General features: G+C 39.4%; 1 protein-coding gene across 1 annotated transcript in view; it reads right to left on the reverse strand.

Annotated features, from left to right (window-relative positions):
- Nucleotides 1-5,586: 5,586 nt before the first annotated feature.
- PDGFC (platelet derived growth factor C) overlaps nucleotides 5,587-21,022 on the reverse strand; it is a 227,784-nt gene continuing 212,348 nt past the window's right edge. The window contains exons 4-6 of the mRNA XM_065405478.1: nucleotides 16,759-16,966; nucleotides 7,208-7,425; nucleotides 5,587-5,703 (exon numbers count right to left, since the gene is read on the reverse strand). Coding sequence (XP_065261550.1) covers nucleotides 5,587-5,703; nucleotides 7,208-7,425; nucleotides 16,759-16,966 — 543 coding nt within the window. The remainder of the gene's footprint in view (nucleotides 5,704-7,207; nucleotides 7,426-16,758; nucleotides 16,967-21,022) is intronic.

The raw sequence follows: 21,022 nt of genomic DNA on the forward strand, positions 1-21,022 counted from the left end.
GGAGGGGGTGCTTATAAATGTATGTGTGACATAACTGGAATATGTTTTGTGCTGCCTGTGCCAGGTAACATATCTCCGTAAAGGTTATGGTCTACTATATCTATTCATCCTATTTGTACATATATATATCATTTTCTACTTGAGGTTAAGAATATGGGCTGTATGCTTGCTTGGTTTCCAAGTAAGCTTTGGGAGGCATTTGGTCAGCTTCTTTAGGAAGGAATTCGCCAGGTTAAGTACCTGATCAGGAAACACTTGGGGAACAATGCATCTTGGAATGCTCCAATCCACATAAGAAGTCTTCCTGGAGACATGCAAGATACCATGTGGACAATGGCTTCAGCCTGTAAAGACTGAGTCATGCAGGGACATGTGACTTGTCCAGGTGACTCCATCTTGGAGCTGGACTTTGCATAGGAGGGAGGAGGGGGGTCTCCTCCCACAAGAGAGAGTCTATTTAAACCTGGGGGAGACCCCTCCATCTTGTCTTCAGCTGGCTAAAGAAGGAGCCTCTCCACCCCCCCAGGATACTTGGAGGAAACTGAAACAAAGGACAGTAACTACAGGGGTTGTGAGAGATTGCTGGACCCAGGCTAAAAGGAGATTAGCCTGTAAAAGGGAGCATTCTGGAACTGGAGAGGAGCCATCATGGAGAATCCCCTAGCTAACACCTAAGCTGGAACAAGAGCTGTACCAGGGGAAAGAATTGTGCCCAGGCCTGGAAGGTGTCCAGTCTGAAAAAAACTTACTGAAGCATCTCTGAGGGTGAGATTATCTGTATTTAGTTTGATTAGGCATAGATTTGCGCATTTTATTTTATTTTGCTTGTGACTTACTTTGTTCTGTCTGTTACTACTTGGAACTACTTAAATCCTACTGTCTGTATTTAATAAAATCACTTTTTATTTAGTAATTTACTCAGAGTGTGTATTAATACCTGAGGGAGCAAACAACTGTGCATATCTCTCTATCAGTGTTATAGAGGGCGAACAATTTATGAGTTTGCCCTGCATAAGCTTTATGCAGGGTAAAACGGATTTATCTGGGTTTAGACCCCATTGGGAGTTGGGCATCTGAGTCCTAAAGACAAGCACACTACTGTACGCTGTTTTCAGGTAAACTTGCAGCTTTGGGGCAAGTGATTTAGACCCTGAGTCTTTGTTAGAGCAGACTGGAGTGTCTGGCTCAGCAAGACAGGGTGCTGGAGTCCTGAGCTGGCAGGGAAAACAGAAGCAGGGGTAGTCTTTGCACATTGGGTGGCAGCTCCCAAGGGGGTTTCTGTGATCCAACCCGTCACAGTAATGTTTAGTGTTGACCAGGGGCGGGAAAACTTGTTGGCCTGAGGGCCACATCAGGTTTCGTAAATTATATGGAGGGCCGGTTAGGGTAAGGGGTCGTGGCCTGGCCCCCACCTCCTATCTGCCCCCCACAACGCCCCCTGTTCTCTGACAGCCCCTCTGGGACCCCTGCCCCATCCACACACCCCCACTCCCTGTCCCCTGACTGCCCCCAGAACCCCTGCCCCTGACTGCCCCCTGCCGCCCCATCCAACCCCCCCTCCTTTCTGACTTCCCCCCGGGACCCCTGCCCCCATTCAACCCCCTGTTTCCCCCCCTGACCACCACCCCAAACTTCCCTGCCCTCTATCCAACCTCCCCTGCTCCCTGACCCCTTACTGCGCTGCCTGGAGCTCCGGTGGCTGGCGGCGCTACAGCCGCGTCGCCCAGCTGGAGCCAGGCCACGCCGCCACTGCCACCATGCAGCACAGAGATCAGGTCAGGCTGGGCTCTGCTGCTGCGCTGCCCCAGGAGCTCACAGCCCCCACTGCCCAGAGGATTGCACCGGCGGCTGAGCGAGCAAGCTGAGGCTGCAAGTGAGTGGGGACAGCAGGAGAGGGGCCGGGGGCGAGCCTCCCGAGGCAGGAGCTCAGGGGCCGGGCAGGAGGGTCCTGCGGGCCGGATGTGGCCCACGGCCCGTAGTTTGGAGACAGCACCTCCATTATTAGATGGTGCTATATTTTTATTTTAGTGTTAAATTGTTGTCTGTTGTTAATCTGACTTGGCAAGGGTTAGTAGGCTCTTCAGTCTTATTTCTGTAGGCAGGAGTTGGTACTTGTAGTTTCCCAATAAATCAGTGATTCTATACATATTACAAACGTTGTATTTGTGTCTATGCTTTCATTTTACTCATATCTCTCATAAAAACTTACTACTTCTCTGATGGATGTCTACAACTTGTATATTTGTAATGAAACTGAAAAACCCTCACAATATTTCTTCCTGTAGCTTTCCAAGCACAGCCTGTTTTCTTTGAGTCTGTTTATTGTCCAATACAGGATATAGAAATGCCCATCAGCGCAAAGTGGATGCAAAATACTGCCATTCAAAGTTACTTGCACTAAAACAGATGGCTGGTGCAACTTTGAAAACATGCATAATGCAAAAACTCACTAGTTCTTATCCTGTATGCAATATATTATAGTATAAACAACTCTGATCTGTTGGCTACAACAAGCCTTTCGAGCCTGAAAATCCTATTTGTGCTGATAACAGCCTTTGCTCAAAATACCATGCATCACTACTACTAGGTGGGCACCTGCTCCCAAAAACCAGACCTATTGGGCCAAATCCTGCTCAAGCAACCCACCACTGACTTCACAAGAGTTGCAGGATGGAAATGAGAGTAAAATTTAGCCCATTAGAACTATTTAACATTATGCTTGGTGCCTAATGATTAAGATTTTCCTGTTTTTTACTTTAAGCATCTCATTCAGTATTATAAATAAAGCTCATGTTTCCCTGTATCACATTCTTACTCACATCTAATTAAAGGTTGATGATTATTACTACAATGGGTTTTCAGTTAGCTAATAGCTAATCCAAGAATCTTTCTTCAGTGTTTATAGTTCTGAATACAAATATATTGAAAATAAGTGGAATAAATGCAACTAATAGACAAGATATATGCTATCAGAACATTAATATGCATAATCCCACACCCTAGTAACACTGAGGTTGAGATCTAACCTAGGAAAATCTGACCACTGTATCCTTAATATCTCATAGTACAGTACAGTAGTATGCTTTCCAAATTTGGCCTAGGTATAAGTCTTTGAAAAATTTCAGGTCACACATGCTCAGTAAAGACTTAGAGTATGGCAGCTAATTTTTCTGAATATTCAGTTTGCACTGAGCATGCTCCATCCCCTCATACATCTTTAAGTGTCAACTAGACTGCACATGCACAACCCCCCACCCCCCAAGAGAGACCCTGCAGAGATGGAACAGGATTTTCCTGCAACTGATTCTCCTAGCTATTGAGGCCTGGCAGAGTGAGAGCAGATGCGGAGCTGAGGGGGTGGAGGATGGAAGATGGACTGGCTGGGCAAGGAGACAGACTCAATGAGCTGGGGGTAGGTGGAGGGAAAGGCTCAGAAAAGGGAGATTGGGACTGGAAGTCAAGGTTGGGGAGAAGAATGGGATGAGATGGCCAGGAGTGTGCAGACTCTTCCTGGAAAAGGGAGATAGACTGGGACAATAAGGCAGGGAGATGATTGCAGGGAGAGACAGAACTGGGCCAAGGTCAGGCTCAAGGGGACAGGGAAAGATCAGGTCAGGGGTCAAACAGTTTGTGACCACTAGAACCTGCTACCCCTCCAAACCTGGAATGGAACCTGAGATTCCTGAGTGTCATCATTCATATCCTGGTCCACATAGAGAATGGTAACCTATTACTGCATTTGGTGCCAGAGGTCAGTGGAGTGTATCTAAAGGTTCCAGCCCTGCTGATAAGCCATGTGGTGTCTGTATTATGTTATATGATGGGATTTTTTTCAGTTTTTTTTTCTTTTAAATCTGGGAAACTAAACACAAAAATGTTAAAAGAACATTAAGTTTGCAAATTCAAGATCTCAAAAGCTAGGAAATGTGGATTTCTCTCTTACAGTTACTGTACAGAAGACTTGCATTTCTCTAATTGATTTTCATTCTGGCAAATACATTTCAGGTTTGTTTTTATTTAATATAGACCAAACACCCAATACATAACCACACAGACATTTTTTCTCCCAAAATTAGCATTATGACTTTATTTGGTGCTTTGTTACAATCTGTAAATCCAATAGTCAAAATATAAACTAGGCATAATGTTAAAGCATTTTACAAGCAAAATACTTTACTGTTTTCTTTCCAATTTGCATAGGATGGGATACGTGTACTGGTTAAATGATATACTGTACATAAACAAAACCATAATTCATAAAACTGTACTGAATAGAGTTAAAATCTTGGGAGTCAACTGCTTTTAAATGGACATAACCATAAAAGAAAAACCATACACCTGGAGCAATAAATATGGCTGCCTTTCTATGAACACAGTTTCATGAAGGCAACAAGCCATTGAACTTCTCTTCTCATGCTGTTGTAGACCTTTCTACTTCAAAGAAATTAAACAATAAAACAAGCCAGAATGGGTCTATATATACCTGATTATTTTTTTCCTATTTGACAAAAGGCCAGAATATAGAGGGATTTTGATAGCTATTTCTGAAATCATTTATAGTGACATCTGTTTTTCATATTTTCAGTATCCTGGAGCCATCAAGCTTGGAGCTTCATCCACACTAATAATCTTTGCATTTGTCATTACTCTGTTTAAATGTGTAAACCCAGATTTGTTCCACTGTCTAGCACCAGACAATGTAGAAATAAATGCTTTGCCATAGTAACCACATCTCTGTTCCTTCCCCTGTATACCTCTGGCTTTAAAGTCTTACAAAACTAAAATAGAGTTGATCTAGGTTGTAATAAAAGAGAATATTAAATACCTTTGGTAAAAATAGATATATTTAACAAGATTAGAAAAAGCAAATAGTTATATTGTCAGAAGGAGAATATAAAAATGTACACGATAAAAAATACAAACAAATAAAAAGTCGTAGGCCATAGGAACTAGAGTAAAGCCACTGTTCTTTTCAACGTTTGCCTCCTTAGCTCATGCTTATTGTCCAGTCAGCTTTTCTAAAAGGCAGGAGCTTTAATAGTGGGTGTGGAAAAATCCAGTCTTTCCTACCAGTATCAGACAAATTAAGTTTAATTCAGAACAAGACAGTTTGTTTTAAAGCAAGTTTGTAAGACCTAGAACTCTGATTTAGAGCACGTGGGAGTGGTTGAGTACAGAAAGACAGATTCCAGATGTTGTCAATCACAGGCCAGATGTATTGGAGCTGTAGAAGTAAGGCAGCCAGCAGAATGAAGTCTTCGTGGTGTGAACACTGCAATTTTTTACACTAAATTCTTAAATCCGTGTAATGTCAAGCCAACTGGACATGATAATATATACTTCTAGTAATCCCTCACTGATGCCTTTCTCCCATCCTTTGACTGGGCCTCCAAGCAACAGAGCTTTTACACAACATATAATCCCAGTTTGGTTTCTCCTCTCTTTAGAACTCACTGTAAATCCTGAAGATGGAAGATCCCCAAAGCAAACAACTGAGATTACGGAAGGAGATAATGCACAAGCCCCATAACAGAATCAGCCATTAATTGAATGTACTTTGAAAGAAAGAAGCACACTTAGCCACATTTATCCTTCAGTATTCCCTTTGCAGACACAGGCACACTCCTCATGGTGTTCCAGGGGTACATCTGTCAGTGATTTATGCAATCCCTTTACACCGCTCCTGGGCTTCAGCTGAAGAACCTGAAAGAGGACAATTGGAGCCAGGCTTTTAAGTAAATCATTAAACATCTTGTTCATTATCTACAGTACACTGGAAGTAGTAAACTGGAAGACAGGGAAACTACTAAAGGAAACTCAATCAACTCCACAACTGAGTTTCTTCATTTATTCTGCTCGTTAATATATATTGCTTTGTTTTTGGCCTTACCTCAAGCCTTCCACAAACTTGATTAAGACATTAAGATATGCTAGACAGACATTTACTTTGGTCAAAGCAAACCTTACTGCAGTGGGGTTTGGGTGGTTTTTTTTTTTCTTTTTTGTTTGAAGGACTACTTATATAGTTGACTTAAAAATTAATTATTATTAGATGGTACTGGTAAAATAATATTGACTTTAGCTATAGATATTCAGTGATGTGAAGTTTATAAAAAAGGTTTCTTCCACTCACAGCTGTGGAACATTTTTATAGGAAGTTAAAAATATCTAATAGCTTTTTAAAATGATAAATTATTATAAGCCTTATACAATATACTTTAAAAGGTATACTGTTGTATATTTATCTAATATGCTAATTTATCTGATCTTAGATGGTCCAGTGATATATATGAACTTGCACATTATGTCAAGTGGTTTTTTTCTATAGAAAGTTATAATTTCTGTGATAACATGAGAACACAGATGTTGTAACTTGTTATAACCTGTAAATTAACTCACGCCACTGTGTTACATATGCCCCTTCCTTTCCCTTTAGAAAATAATCACTAGTCAAATCTGTTTCTTTACAATTGGATCATACAGTACCATTAAGGTAATATATGTGTGTATATCTATATATATGTGTGTGTGTATATCTATATCTATATATAGATATATAATTAAAAAAAAACTATTGAGTCACTGAATCCATACACCTGCAAGTTTAGAATATAGGTAGAGATATTAAACTGATATATTTAGGTCTACAATTAATTACAGACACTGGAAAAATCTTACATGACCTAGAGGTTGTTTATTGTCTTTTACATTCTAAAAAGAATGTTAGAGGATATCTTCGGGGTTGGCATATTAACAACAAAACTGTAAAATGCTAACTTTCAAACTGGCCCAGTTGCTTGTTAAGCTGAGCATGAATAAACAGCAGTTTCAATTCACTTTTGTTTTTAAAAATAGAACATCTCATTTTGCCCAACTTAGATAAATTCTTCAGTCCACAGTAACTTCACAGGGTAAAAGCCCTTCTTGTCTAAAAAATAACCTCTATTCAAAAAATAACATTTGGAATAATTTACAACATAAATAGAACAGTAATATTTTCCACAGAGAATGGAGTAAGAGCACAGGCTCTGATTTTTTTTTAACTCTTAGTAAAAGAGAAAGCGTCCTCCAAATGTGTCACTGTACAGTGACATTAGCCTTATCCTATGAATTGCATTCTGGTCAGCGTTCACATTCACAATAAAGATTGTTCCTTGAATGGATTTTCTCTGGTCTCAAATATAAAAACACAAAATGAGGTACGTACCTCGTGGTATTTTTTGGTGACTTTGGTTGGGACGCATTGGCACTCATTGCAAGTATGGTGACAGCAGGCACAGTTTCCACCGCAACGCTTAACCAATAGACATAGTGGCCAGAAAATGGTGTCAGTTCGCTTCAGCTCCTCCCTCAATGACACTGAGAAGTTGCGAGGAGTACAGCTGTAGAGTCGCACCTCCTCCTTTAGAAGGTTCAGATCCACCACTGAAGAGCAAACATATCTTTCTGTGACTTGTCTTTCAAATGCCATCAATAAACAAACACACTTGAATGCTCTTGTAGCTTCCCTAAGGAGTGCAAATCCAAGGCCTCCAGAGTCACTGCGGACCAGATCCTTAATGGTATTTAAGGGTCTAAACTCCCATTGATTTCTATGGGAGTTCATTTCAGTAGAAGTGAGATGCTAAAATACTTTTAGGGTTCTAGGCCTGAGAGCTTTGCCATTGTGGAACTTACACAAAGTGCACTTCAGCTCCTAGGCTGCAATAATGGCCTTAGTGTGGCCACATTCCCAGAATTCTCCCTCTCCTCAACCCCAATGTAATTTCCCTCTCAAACCCTGTACTGACACAGGATTTAGCCGCTAAATTAAACTGCAATACACTAAAGCTGTCTGTGGATTTTTATTCTACTTCATTATTAATTAAGGACTCCACTGCAATTAAGGAATCTTGCAAACATCTTTTTTTTTAATTTTTTTTTTTAGTTTGTAAAACTTGTTAAAGTGTGCAAATGTTGTCTTCACTATATTTTTAATGCATGCTTGCAACAAGGAAGATTCAATTGAAAGGGAAAACAAAATCTATTTTTCTAGCTAAAGGAAAGTCTGTACTATGGCCTAATCATGGAACTTCTGGAAAGCTATGCTTACATCAGTGAATGTCCTATATACAGTGTGTGTGTGTGTGTATATATATTTACTATACATATATACACAGAGGGAGAAAGAGAGGGACTTATAAAATAAAAAAAATAATTATCAGAAGAGAGTTAAGATTTTTCTTTTGTCCCCTCCTTGTCCCTTTTATAATCAGTCTGTCTGTGTCAACCTCTGTTGCCTCTCTCCATGCCATTTGCACTGTATTTATTTATTTATTCATTCATTCTTGCTTCTCCCACTATCCACCCTCTGTCACCAAAGTAGAACTCAGTAATATTCCTTCATTGAATCAAACTTTTAAATCTGTTACATTTAAGTAAGTTCAAAACTTGGTAAAACAAGTTAAGTCATCTCCACCATACATGGAACTTCACTATATCAGTTTCCTTATAAACAGGTTCCACTGTAGCATATGAAAATTTTAGCATCTTGAGGGCTGAACAGCGTATGGAAATACCAAAAATAGGGCAGTATACTTCTTGTTCCCCTAATTCTATGGACAAGAATTAATGGGCCTTGAAAGGGGAAAATGCCATTCTTGAAAAAAACTAGGGTTGGTTTTGTGGAACATTGAACACATTTTATTAGTGCAGGCTTTGATGAAAAGCACTGTAATTTGGCTTCTGGCAGAAAAGGAGGTTATAATGATCTGTGATATTTGGACTGATTCCTCCCCCCCACCCCCCTGAGGAATAGATGCAATGTGTAATGGTATCTGCGATGCTTTTCACTGCTGGGTTAGCAGCATTACATTTTCCTCTTTGTAAACACCTATGCCAGTATGGCTTTTGGAAATACTGAAATAAAAATCTCAGCCATACTAGCCCTGACGTTTAAAAATAACCCTTTTCCAGAGGACCTATGATAGAAACCTGGGGGGAAAAACAACAACCTCAAATCATGAAGTAATCACAGATTACTTCAGTTCCAATTAAAAATGTAACAATTGAAAATGAACAAAACAGAAGAAAGAATGTATGTATAATTAATCAATGGTTACCTGTTGCTTTTGTTAAACACTGATCTGCATGTATTCTTAGTGGAAGATGGTCTTTGGTTTCAAATGACTAAATATAATTCCCCCACCACTATCCTCATGGCCATATTATGTTTTCTGGACACAGTCAGCTATTTCACTATATGCCAAGATAAAATGGCTTAACACTTTGTTTTTCTTTTAAAATATGTGAATAACATGTACTACAGTGCAACTATAAACTGGTTGGGCCAACTGAGGGATAAATTGATAAAGTGTATGAGAAAGTAACCCTTTGTCCACTTTAAAAGAGTCATTTCAGTTCTAAGATGTCCTACTGGGAATTTTCTATGTTCAAAACCACCACGTTAAATGTAAAATAGAGCTGCTATCATTACTACAATAGTGTCTACAATGGAGTAGTCACTACCATCACATGAAGAAAGACACAGATCCTGCCATAACAATCCTGCAATCTAAAGGTTAAAATACAGTTATGGGATTTTGTACTCATTGTGACTAAGATGAGAAGGTAAACAAATTATGTTGTAATAATAATACAATAAAGTGTAATATTGTTTGCCATGGCATGGCACTACAGGTGCAGACAAATGGAGTACACTTGCCTCTTCTGGCCATCAGCCTGGATGTGCCAAGCAGGACGAAGAGATTTGTTTTTAACCTAGCTGCAGGCAGGCTTACTTAGATGACTTTCAGAACAAAGTAGGTTTTTTTTTTTTTTTTTTTTTTATCACTAGCCTCTCATCCCAGAGCTGGCACCCAAGAAAGCAGTGTCGTCCCATAAAAATAATCACCAGGTAGGAAAATGTGTTTTTTCCCTTGGCATGACTGCCACTGTCATAGAGGGATGGTTCTGACGAACAGTACACCTAACTTCAGTGAGTGAGAACTAATCACTCAGCCAGAAAGGGAATCAAAAACAGGAAAAGAAAGGTTTAAAGAGGAAGGTGGGAAGGCTGGCACTGGATAACCTCTCCTCAGCAATAGCAACCCTTGTGTTCCTAAGGGATAAATGCTTTATGCACTCAGTACTCAAATCCAGCAGGGGCCAATGTGTTTGGTGAAGGTGTATGTATACTATCATGTGGCCACTGAGCATAGCTTGTCCAAGGAGATGTATTCCCCCCCCCCCCCCCCAAGAAGTGGTTACTGCTCTAGTGGAATGGTCTAGAGCAATGGTTCTCAAACTATTGTACTGGTGACTCCTTTCACATAGCAAGCCTCTGAGTGCGCCCCCCCCCCCTATAAATTAAAAACACTTGTTTATATATTTAACACCATTATAAACGCTGGAGGCAAAGCGGGGTTTGGGGTGGAGGCTGACAGCTCACCCCCCCATGTAAGAACTTCGCGACCCCCTGAGCGGTCCCGATCCCCAGCTTGAGAATCCCTGGTCTAGAGTTCAGGAGAGTAAAGGAAGGGGTAAGGAATAGGCTAGATGAACACTGGATCTTGGGTCTGGGTATCGGATGCAGAACTTGGGTGTCTGGTGGCTAATGCTGGAGGCAAACAAGTCATGGATGAAATCTGTATGTTGCCTCCAATCCATGAGACTTCCACTTTGAAGAGGGACCTCAAAGATCCTATGAATAATGGATGGATCTGGGTTCTGTTGAGAGTAGTCAGCATGGATGTTCAGATGGCTCAGGATAGAGGGTTTTCAGAAACCCAAGTGTTTTTCAGCAGGGATTGCCGCTTGGTTCCTACCCTTGATGGTTTAAATAAGCCTCGGGAGTGGTGATATATGACCTAATAAGGATGTGTTGTAGGCTGTGGCCTTCCCAGTGGAAGGAGAACTAGTCAGATCTCCCATAAATACAAGATACCGATGTGGAGTCTTCGCTCTAAATTTGATCATTTTCTCTGAAAGGAGCTGAGAAAGCTGTAGTCCCGGTTCCTCCATAACAGATATGACAAAGGGAATGTAGTAAAACATGAAAGGGATGTAAGGGATGGTACGGTTCATTTTAGAAATAACTAAGTATAAAATTCCAAATGGAATCCCTGTAGTCAACCCCTAGCATTGATCAACGGTGGCAATTAAGATTCATGCCTGGCCACTTGCATGCCCATTACAAAGCTCTTCCATTCAAACTGGCACCTGTATCACAGAACAAAGATCATGATAGTTGCCACTTTCAGAAATCAAGTCTCTGTGTGTGAATGCTCCAATGAAACACTGGATTAATTGGGCAAAGTAATTTCAGGAAACATCCAGAGCAGTCACCAAATCTCTATAGCTATTTCTGACTTTCAGCCTGATTATAAACAGGGTCAAATGTTCCCTGATCCTCTGAAGTATCTGAGCCACCTGAGGACAGACATCAGTATCGCAGATCAGAAAAGCCTTTCTTTCCCTGCAAGAATCTCAAAACTTGAGTCTGCTGTCCAGTTCTCCCTTGACAACTATGTCTTTCCAATGCAGCCTTGCATGTCACTTATATGAATATTAGTATCATGTCAGGACCCAGTCTTGTGGCTGCAATTCCACTCCAGAGCTTTTCAAAAATTCCTCCTGTGTGCCCTGTCCACATACTGGCATGCAAAAAGCTGTGTGTGTTGTGATGGATTGTTCAGTCAAATATACTGAAAACCTGCCTTTTCATCTATGTATTGGACTGGCACTTCATTCCATTAATATCAGGTTATGTTAGGCTCCTAAATGAACAATCTGATTTTCAAAAGTGCCGAGTGTGCAACAGCTCCCACTGAAGTCATTGATATGATGCCAACCTGCTTCCCAGGGTGGAGAAAAAAAATTCTGAGAGAAAACAGAGGAGGGAGCAGAGGAAGGGGAACTGGAAGTGGAGAGAGAGAGAGAGGCTGTAAATCACAGGCACATCAGACTTATTATAAGGGCTGAAGGGCAGTGTTTGGACTTCCTGGCACGTTTCTTTTGCTTGCCTTTCTTCTGCACCCTGAAGATCGTCTAAGATGGGGACCTGAACCAGATAAGTCACATGCTTCTCTTAGCAAGGCCAGAAGCAAGCCAGGTGGAAGGATGTGGGGAGGCTACCTGCAGGGAGTTCAAAAAGGATATAGCTTGGCACAAAAAAATCTCATCCTCCTGACTGACACTTTCTGCCTGACCAACAGCAGAGTTACATACCTATTTGCCTATGACTGTTATTCACATGTCATGGGGCACGGGAGGGGGAGGCTAGTGGGGATTGTTCAAAATGGAAATTAAATGAATTATCATTTTAGAAACAATTTGGATATGGGTTTGAATAAAACCCTAGATCCAAACACACCAATTCTGGAAGGGTTCTGAATGTGAACCCAGACCCAACATTTTCAATTCAGTATAATTTAGTGTGCTTTAACAACAGAACTTCTGAGGTGTTGAAAAGCTTCATGTTCAGCTTCATGTCTAACAAAGTACCTAAGGTGTATAGCTTTTATATCACAGCATGCATCCTTGCCATATCTTTCTTCTTATTAAAAGGTCTGTGGCAAATCTGTCCAGTGCTTATGTAATCATTTCTTTGAACTGTGTGAATGAAGCTCTTATTTTTTCAAAGAGTATCTGTCTGTCCAAAATGTATTTTAACATACTGTGGGCACAAAACTAGATGACAGAATGTATATATTCCCTTAAAATGTTTACTTAACCATAATAAAAGGTTATATGAATTTCCCAAGTGAACTAAGTTACAATACCTGTTATAATGTGAAAATTTAAACACACTTTCAACTTGGCTTTCACTCATTTATCATGGTTGACACAACAGTCAAAAGTTCTTTTTTAGCACTAGCTCAGAAAAAATGCAGGGTTTTTTTTATTTTTATTTTTTTGCAGAACCAAGATATTACTGAAGAAAGAAAGAAAGAAAGAAAGAAAGAAAGAAGTGATGTGGGTTGGTCTAAAATAAAACTGTATTTCAAAATAATGTATCTTCATTAGTTTATATAATTTAAATATACTAAGTTCACATCAATCTGAAATTAATTGCTTTTTATAATTGAGGCTATAACTTTCTAACAAATCTCCAGAGATGTGTACTCAAAAAGAATCCCTCTTTCCCAAAGCATTTTACCAGCTAGATCCTGGTCTAAATAAAGCCGGGGAGGGGAGCAGATTTTCTCCTGCAGAAAGTTGGTATATGTGTGTGTATGCGCATCAGGAAAGTGGTTATGGCTTCTAGGCTCCACATCACCTAGAGATGCTCCCAGTGGCAGAGGGGATTTAATGGCCACTACAACAGTAAATGATAGGCATAACACACCCGCCCCCGGCTCTTCTTGTCCTTTGCCAGAAGTGCAAGGAGCAGAGACACATGCTCTCAGTACAGATATATGAACAGGAGGTTCCCACACACCAGGAGAATTATAATTATATATATAATTATCTGCTTCTTGTAACATGCATGTAGCATAAAAGAGCTGTAATTAGGCTGCAGAATGTGGCCCACTGATTACTCACTGATTTTTGTGGAAGTAAGACTGGACTACTTTTTTTCACTGCAATGCACTTTTTACTTTTTAAATACGTATAATATTCAAAAGGAACTTAGTTTTTATATATGAAAATATTTTGGAATACAGAACCAAATTTTGCTTTTTGAATAACTCCTTTGAACTAACAGAGGTATTCCTGATTTACATGGATATAATTGAGATCATAGTTTGGTCCTAAATTCTGGACATAAATATGGCCTTTAATTAAAATGAATAAAACAAAAAGAAAACTAGCCTAATTATAGAATTTGAAGGGTACAATGTAGTTTTAATTAACTGATAAACATTTTAGGCCAGATAATTTTCTACAATACTTCTTAATTTAGGTTTTTAATGCAGTAGAGCATGTTATTAAAAACAACAATAATAAACATAAAAACAAGCAAAAAGTTCACATTCTCTAACTATTCAAAGCACCTAACAGTTAATACTGTGTCATCTTAATGGGACACATTTTCTGCCCCAGGCTATAACATTACACACTCAGTAATGCAGTCTGAGGGTGGTCCTTTTAAGATGAATGTGGCAATACTCTGATATGTTTATTCAAAGGAAAATCTATTTCATTGTCTAATTAGAAGTCTTTAAAAGATTTACCCTGATAGTTTCTTGGGAAGATCACTGTCTCGTAGAGAGTTGCTTTTGTCTATATAGATGTTATCCAACACCTGCATTTCTGTTTATGTAAGGTTCCACAAATATACATTGCTTTTCTCTCACTTATTGTATGCTTAAAATGGTAATGCAGTTGATAAATGGTGAAACTCTTTAACTAGGAAAGTGCTAAATGAATATTTGAAAGATGTGCTTTATAGCTGAAAGCTTTTAAAGACAAACTGCCTCCTGTCCAAGTCTTGATTTACTTATGCATAGCTGTAGCAATAAAAGCATGGCTAGAATGGTAAATTTTTAGCTCTGATCCAGGGATCAGCTGTCAAAAAACTAAATCTGAGTTATGAAAAGGATTCACCTTCTCTCCTTCCTTGCTGACTGAATGATAATCTACTTTAGATTTGCCAACATAGGCACTACTAACTGATATTTCATTTACACTTGAATATTTTCATTTTCATGCTATGTGATAGGGAAGGAGGAGAGTGTTGTCTGCATGCTGTTCATCAACATGGAATCCATAAATATGAAATAGTGGCAGTATCTCCAGGAGATTTGGCGGAAAATGCACAAATTTCCAATGTAAGCAAAAGGAAATGTCTTTCCTTGATTTACTCTATGTAAGGTAAAATCCTTAATACAGGGTATATACTTTACACCTTCAATTAAGCAATTGCCTACCTCACCAAGTGGTGGACAGGGACACCACTGTTTCATGGGATAGTGTGGAAGAGGGCATTGACACAACTTGCTCTGAGGCCATAAAGATTGCTAAATTCACATTCTGAGACAATCCAGACTACACCAACTGAAAGGAAGGTCAGGCATGGGCTGCACATCAGAGAGGTACAATTCCTTCCTGAATACCCCAATGCACAGTTTGAGAGCACTACACCATACTGTAGGTGGTAAAGAATATAGGCCAATTTGTGATTGGACCTTGTGTGCTGGATGCTGAGAGATTCTCCTTTTTTTGCACACAACGGACAATCACAATCCTTGTATTTGGAGGCAATGAGAAGTCATGTGCCCACAGCACCAGTCAGCAGAAAATGCCAGGTGCAACCTTTCACCCCACTTTGGTCTCTCTTCTGTGTATACATTCTATTGCCTCCATAGATTAGATCAATAAATTAGATTGATAGATTAGAGAGATACTGCATCGCCATCTGAGGATACAGTATTTTCTATAGTTACAACGTCATAGAGTACTACACATAGATTGCACATGAGCAGTATTATACAAGTGCATGCTAGCTTTTACCATTTGAATGGGCAGGCTATCATTTTATGGCCTTCCTCCAGGCTTGACATACCCAGTTCAGGAAACACAACTCTATAGCCTTTATTTGTCAGCCAAATGAGTAAAGCTCTGTTCCATGGCCTGAAGAGATATCTACTGAGTCCACCTTTACAACAAACATCCATTATTGTTACTGGAAGGCTGCTTGGATTCTTTACACCTGGCCACATCATCGTTTTCCTGAGAGTAAATTTCCTAAGGTGCCGTACTCATTTTGCTGTAATGAGAACATTCTCATCTCCACTTGGAACTCCCATCCCCTGCCTATGCCTCTTCTCAGTTAGCCTGGCAGCTTAGCTACATCCAGAGAAACCCCTTTCTGGTGTTATGACCCTTTTTGTTCCCAGGTGCTGTAATATTTTTGGTAAGAAAGAAAAATGTCATGATGTAAAAGAGTTAATGGCTGATCAGATGGGGGGCAGGGAAGACGCTCTGCAACTATGATCAAATTCACCACGCACAAGCTGGTTGGTACAAGGGAAGAGTGCAGGACCTGGGGCTGTATTAGGTAAGACGCTCCATCAAAGTCCATCTATTGCTCTGAAGAAGGGGGACTTCACTTTGAATTCTATATTTTGGAAATTTCAATATAATATTATTATTTTAAATGGGATCTGGAGTGGCTATTCTCTCCCAGGGCTGAGCCTGGCACAAATGCCTCCCAAATTCCCTGTGCTATGAATAGGGCCCTACCAAATTCAAGGTCCATTTTGGTCAATTTCACAGTCATAGAATTTTAAAAATCGTAAGTTTCATGATTTCAGATATTTAAATCTGAAATTTCACAGTGTTGTAATTGTAGGGGTCCTGACCCAAAAAGGAGTTGCGGGGGCGGGGAGGTTATTGTATGAAGGTTGTGGTACTGCCACCACGACCCCAGTTTGAGAAAAACTGATCTCCCCCATGAAATCTGTATAGCATAGGGTAAAAGTACACAAAAGACCAGATTTCATGGGGGGAGACCAGATTTCAAGATCCGTGATGCTTTTTCCCTGGCTGTGAATTTGGTAGGGCCCTAGCTATGAAACATGGAGAGGTGCTCTGGCATTGGCTGCATTAAAAACTCTCTCATTCTTTCATTTTGCTAAATTTCTCCATATTTTTGTGGAGACATTTTTAGTTATTGCCCTTTGTCCAAATCATAAACATGTGAGAGTATCTATACTCCGCAAAGTATATAGAAAGTTAAAAGCTGTAAGACAGGGTGAAGAATATGCAAAATGACTGTTCCTCTGCCAAGATAAACATCTATGCAGAGCCATAAATTACAGAAGAGGGGATTACCTCTTGATTTTCTCTCACGAATATATGCCTTTCCAAGGATTTGCCATGTTGGTCTGTACAGATCTTCCAAGTCCAGTTGCCACCTGTCTGGTTCCAGATATCGGATAAGTTCTTCTACAGTACTAAATCCAGCAACAGCATTGTTTAGTAAATCTAATGGTAAAGCTGATGGGGGTAACATGGATGGGCTGGCAGCTTCTGTATGGTGCTGCAATAAAACAAAGAACAGTATCAGTTAGATATGTAAGGTAATTGCTTAGGTCAAACGTACTTTATAAAGCTGGATAAATTTGGCAGTGGAGATTATAAAAGTAACTAGCTGTTTAACCAATTTACTGACTAAGACTAATGATAATCCAGGGAGCACCTAAACATTCCCCCCATTTAAAGTGCTAATTTGACTACACATTTTTTTTTCTTCTTACTTTCTTGGTTTTTAGGAATGACATGCTACTATACCTCTTTTCTGGAGAAGTTCACTAAATGATGGATGATATGTCAGAAATAATTAGAGCAAATGGTGCACTAAACCTTTGATGGAAAAATATAGCTCCATTACAAGCAATTATTCCCTCCTGAAATCTTAGGAAACTCACATTTCTCATGCTGCTTTTAGCACAAGGATTAACTGGCCTTTTGTGGGGTTTGGTGTTGTAGAGTCAAATATGAAACTATTCTAGTGTAACAATAGTAGAAAATCCTGTTGCTGCCTATTGATGAAAAAGAGACTGTATGTTCAGTGAAGTTTCAAGCACAGTGATGCTGTCGACCAAATAATTCAGAAGGGTACCCCCTGATACGTAGCACTGTGTGTTATCTTCGCAGATTAACCATGCTATATAACAGCTAGGTATTATTTAATCTGAAATGCCCTCTCAACACTGCACACTAAACAGAACTTCTTTAAAATGTTGAAAACAGCCCTGAAAAAGCCACAACACACACCATCAGAATTTGCTGCCATTGTAGCAATATTTCATTCCACTAACTGTAAGTGAGCCAACACCTGTAAACTCTCCAGGAGGATGGGCACTAGATTAATCGTGTGTCTGAGGACTGATGTGAGGGTGAGGGGGAAAGGCAATGAGTGGAAGTAGTCAACATGCCTTTCCCAATATTTGCTTTCAAGAAATACCATGAGAATGGCTTTCCTTGCTTTATTTCTAACATATGCATGGTCCTTGGTTGTTGTTGTGTTTTTTTTTTATCTAGGAATCATGCAAGCATAGAAATATGTACAGAAATACCTAGTCTGTTGGTATTGGTAACTTCTGTAGGGATCTGTATCCTGTCATTCTAGCATTATTTCCAACAGAGAGGCTGAAGCCATCCAGCTGCCCATTGTTGGTGGGTAATTTAAATGAACACAGATCCCAGAAAAGTAAGTGTTTATTTCCCTCATCTTCCTGATGCCCACATTACAAATAGCATGATGATCTGTCCATTGGATTATGATAATAAACCAGTATATTCTGGACAGTAATTTAAAACTTATACTGCGCAATGTGTGGTGCTGCAAATTTCAAAACAGTGCTGTAATGCTATCCAGACTATAAAGAAAAATAAATATTGTAAGATTTTTCTTCCTGTTTTCCTCCAGAAAGAATATTTATACATAAATATATGTTAATATTCATGTTTTCTGTTTTGAAAGTTTGGGGTTTTCTTTTGCTCAATAATAAGTAAATATCAGGAAGATTAACCTACCAATCGTTCTGAAGAAAACTCATTTCCTATCACTAATTTCTGACAAACTTTTTCTGACAATGTTTTTTACAGTATGCTCTCATTTTTGATGCACATACAAGGCCTGATACACCAGTATTTTACTCTAATTTTATCCTGATGTAACCCCAATGAAATCATACAGTTGTTTCAGTGTAAAACTGGAGTAAGGAAGTGGTAAATCAGACCCATATTGCTTCATTGCAAAATGGATAAAGTAGTTTAAACACAAAAATTGTCATCACCGTCCACTAGTCTCACTTTAGAAAAACAAAATAAAACCATTAAAATATAGCAAAATTTCACACAATTGAAGTTTTACATCTCAATGAACAGTAGTTACAAATTTATAACAACATTTATCCAAAACAATTAAGTTTAATAAAATTGTATAAATCAGTGTAAAAACATTTATTGAGTACCTAATTTATTGAGTACATAATTGCAAAGTTGTCTTTAAAGATGTGAATACTGTAATTGATATTACCACATAACAACTTCCTAAGAAGTCTCAATTACATGCATAGTTAAAAGCAACAGAGGGTCCTGTGGCACCTTTAAGACTAACAGAAGTATTGGGAGCATAAGCTTTCGTGGGTAAGAACCTCACTTCTTCAGCCGCACCATAACAACTCTAACTCAGGAACCAACCCATGCAACAAACCTCGATGCCAACTCTGCCCACATATCTACACCAGCAACACCATCACAGGACCTAACCAGATCAGCTACAACATCACCGGCTCATTCACCTGCACGTCCACCAATGTCATATATGCCATCATGTGCCAGCAATGCCCCTCTGCTATGTACATTGGCCAAACTGGACAGTCACTACGCAAGAGGATAAATGGACACAAGTCAGATATCAGGAATGGCAATATACAAAAACCTGTAGGAGAACACTTCAACCTCCCTGGCCACACAATAGCAGATGTAAAGGTAGCCATCTTACAGCAAAAAAACTTCAGGACCAGACTCCAAAGAGAAACTGCTGAGCTCCAGTTCATTTGCAAATTTGACACCATCAGATCAGGATTAAACAAAGACTGTGAATGGCTATCCAACTACAGAAGCAGTTTCTCCTCCCTTGGTGTTCACACCTCAACTGCTAGCAGAGCACCTCACCCTCCCTGATTGAACTAACCTTGTTATCTCCATACTGATTTATACCTGACTCTGGAGATTTCCATTATTTGCATCTGAAGAAGTGAGGTTCTTACCCACGAAAGCTTATGCTCCCAATACTTCTGTTAGTCTTAAAGGTGCCACAGGACCCTCTGTTGCTTTTTACAGATTCAGACTAACACGGCTACCCCTCTGATACATACATAGTTAAGTATTTTATGACAATTAAAATGTTATTCTTTGTCAAAACTGCTAATAGTTGTTTATTTTTCATTTAAGCATTTTAGGCAGAATGTCAAGAGTAGCAATAAATAGTATTATCTTTCTTTTGGCTATTCCCATCATTCGTAACACGTTATTAGGAGTGGCAGCTTTATCTACCTTGCAAACGACAAGAATTCACTAACATTTCAAAGGTCTTTTAAAATTATTTAATCTGTAGAAGTGTCATGACTTCTGAACACTGAGAAAAGTTTGGATTCTAGGAGGGGGTACTCTCCTTGTTAGGAGAGTAATGAATTGACAAAAGATACTGTATCCTAACTTATTTACGAGTATGTACATTCTTTACAGGGATGTCAGATGGCAAAAGGCAAAGTGTAGATGAGTGGTTTTCAATCTGTGGTCCACGGACCCCTGAGGGTCTGCAGACTATATCTGTGATTTCCAAAGGGATCTGCACCTTTATTCGACATTTTTTAGGGGTCCACAAATGAAAAAAGGTTGAAAACCACTGGTGTAGATGATAATTCTCAGAGGTAGCACGGGAGTTGTAACCTCAAGCAAACAACTCTATAGTCAAATTCTCAACCAGACAGATTCTCTATTTCTGCTGCAGCAATGGGACAACAATGTAAGAGTATCAAAATCTGTCCATTTGTTAGTGAAATGTGCTTGGACTATCACTCAAATTCACAGCACAGTCAGCTGATCAGGTCTATATAAAAACCATCTATGGATATTGCCAGCTATACAGCTATTGATGTTTTGCAACATAAAATGAAAACTATTTGAATTCAGCAACTGTCCCTCAAACATAAGAGCTCAACATCTGCCATTAACAGATTCTCCACTTCGATAGCACTTATTGTTCTATCTAAAGTGTGATTCTGTTCCATAGTTTGTTTAAAAACATTGTGAAATTCCATATTTGTGTTTAATTGATAACTGCACACCTAGTTACTCCCCCAAAAAACTGGCTCAGCTTTATGATGTAACAACTCCTAAAGGTTAATTAAGCCCATCAGTGTCATTAAAAATTCTTAATACAAATGAAACAAATTAATCCCTGTTGAAAATCCATAGGGCTAGAATCTCACCTGTGCTGAGTAAATCTTGGCTCCTTTGGTCCTGCTGCAGCCCTGTCACAACTTAAAGCTGTTGTCGGCAGCTTTAAGTTGCACCATTGGTT

The sequence above is a fragment of the Emys orbicularis genome, chromosome 5, assembly GCF_028017835.1.
Source record: "Emys orbicularis isolate rEmyOrb1 chromosome 5, rEmyOrb1.hap1, whole genome shotgun sequence".
NCBI classification, from domain to species: domain Eukaryota; kingdom Metazoa; phylum Chordata; order Testudines; family Emydidae; genus Emys; species Emys orbicularis.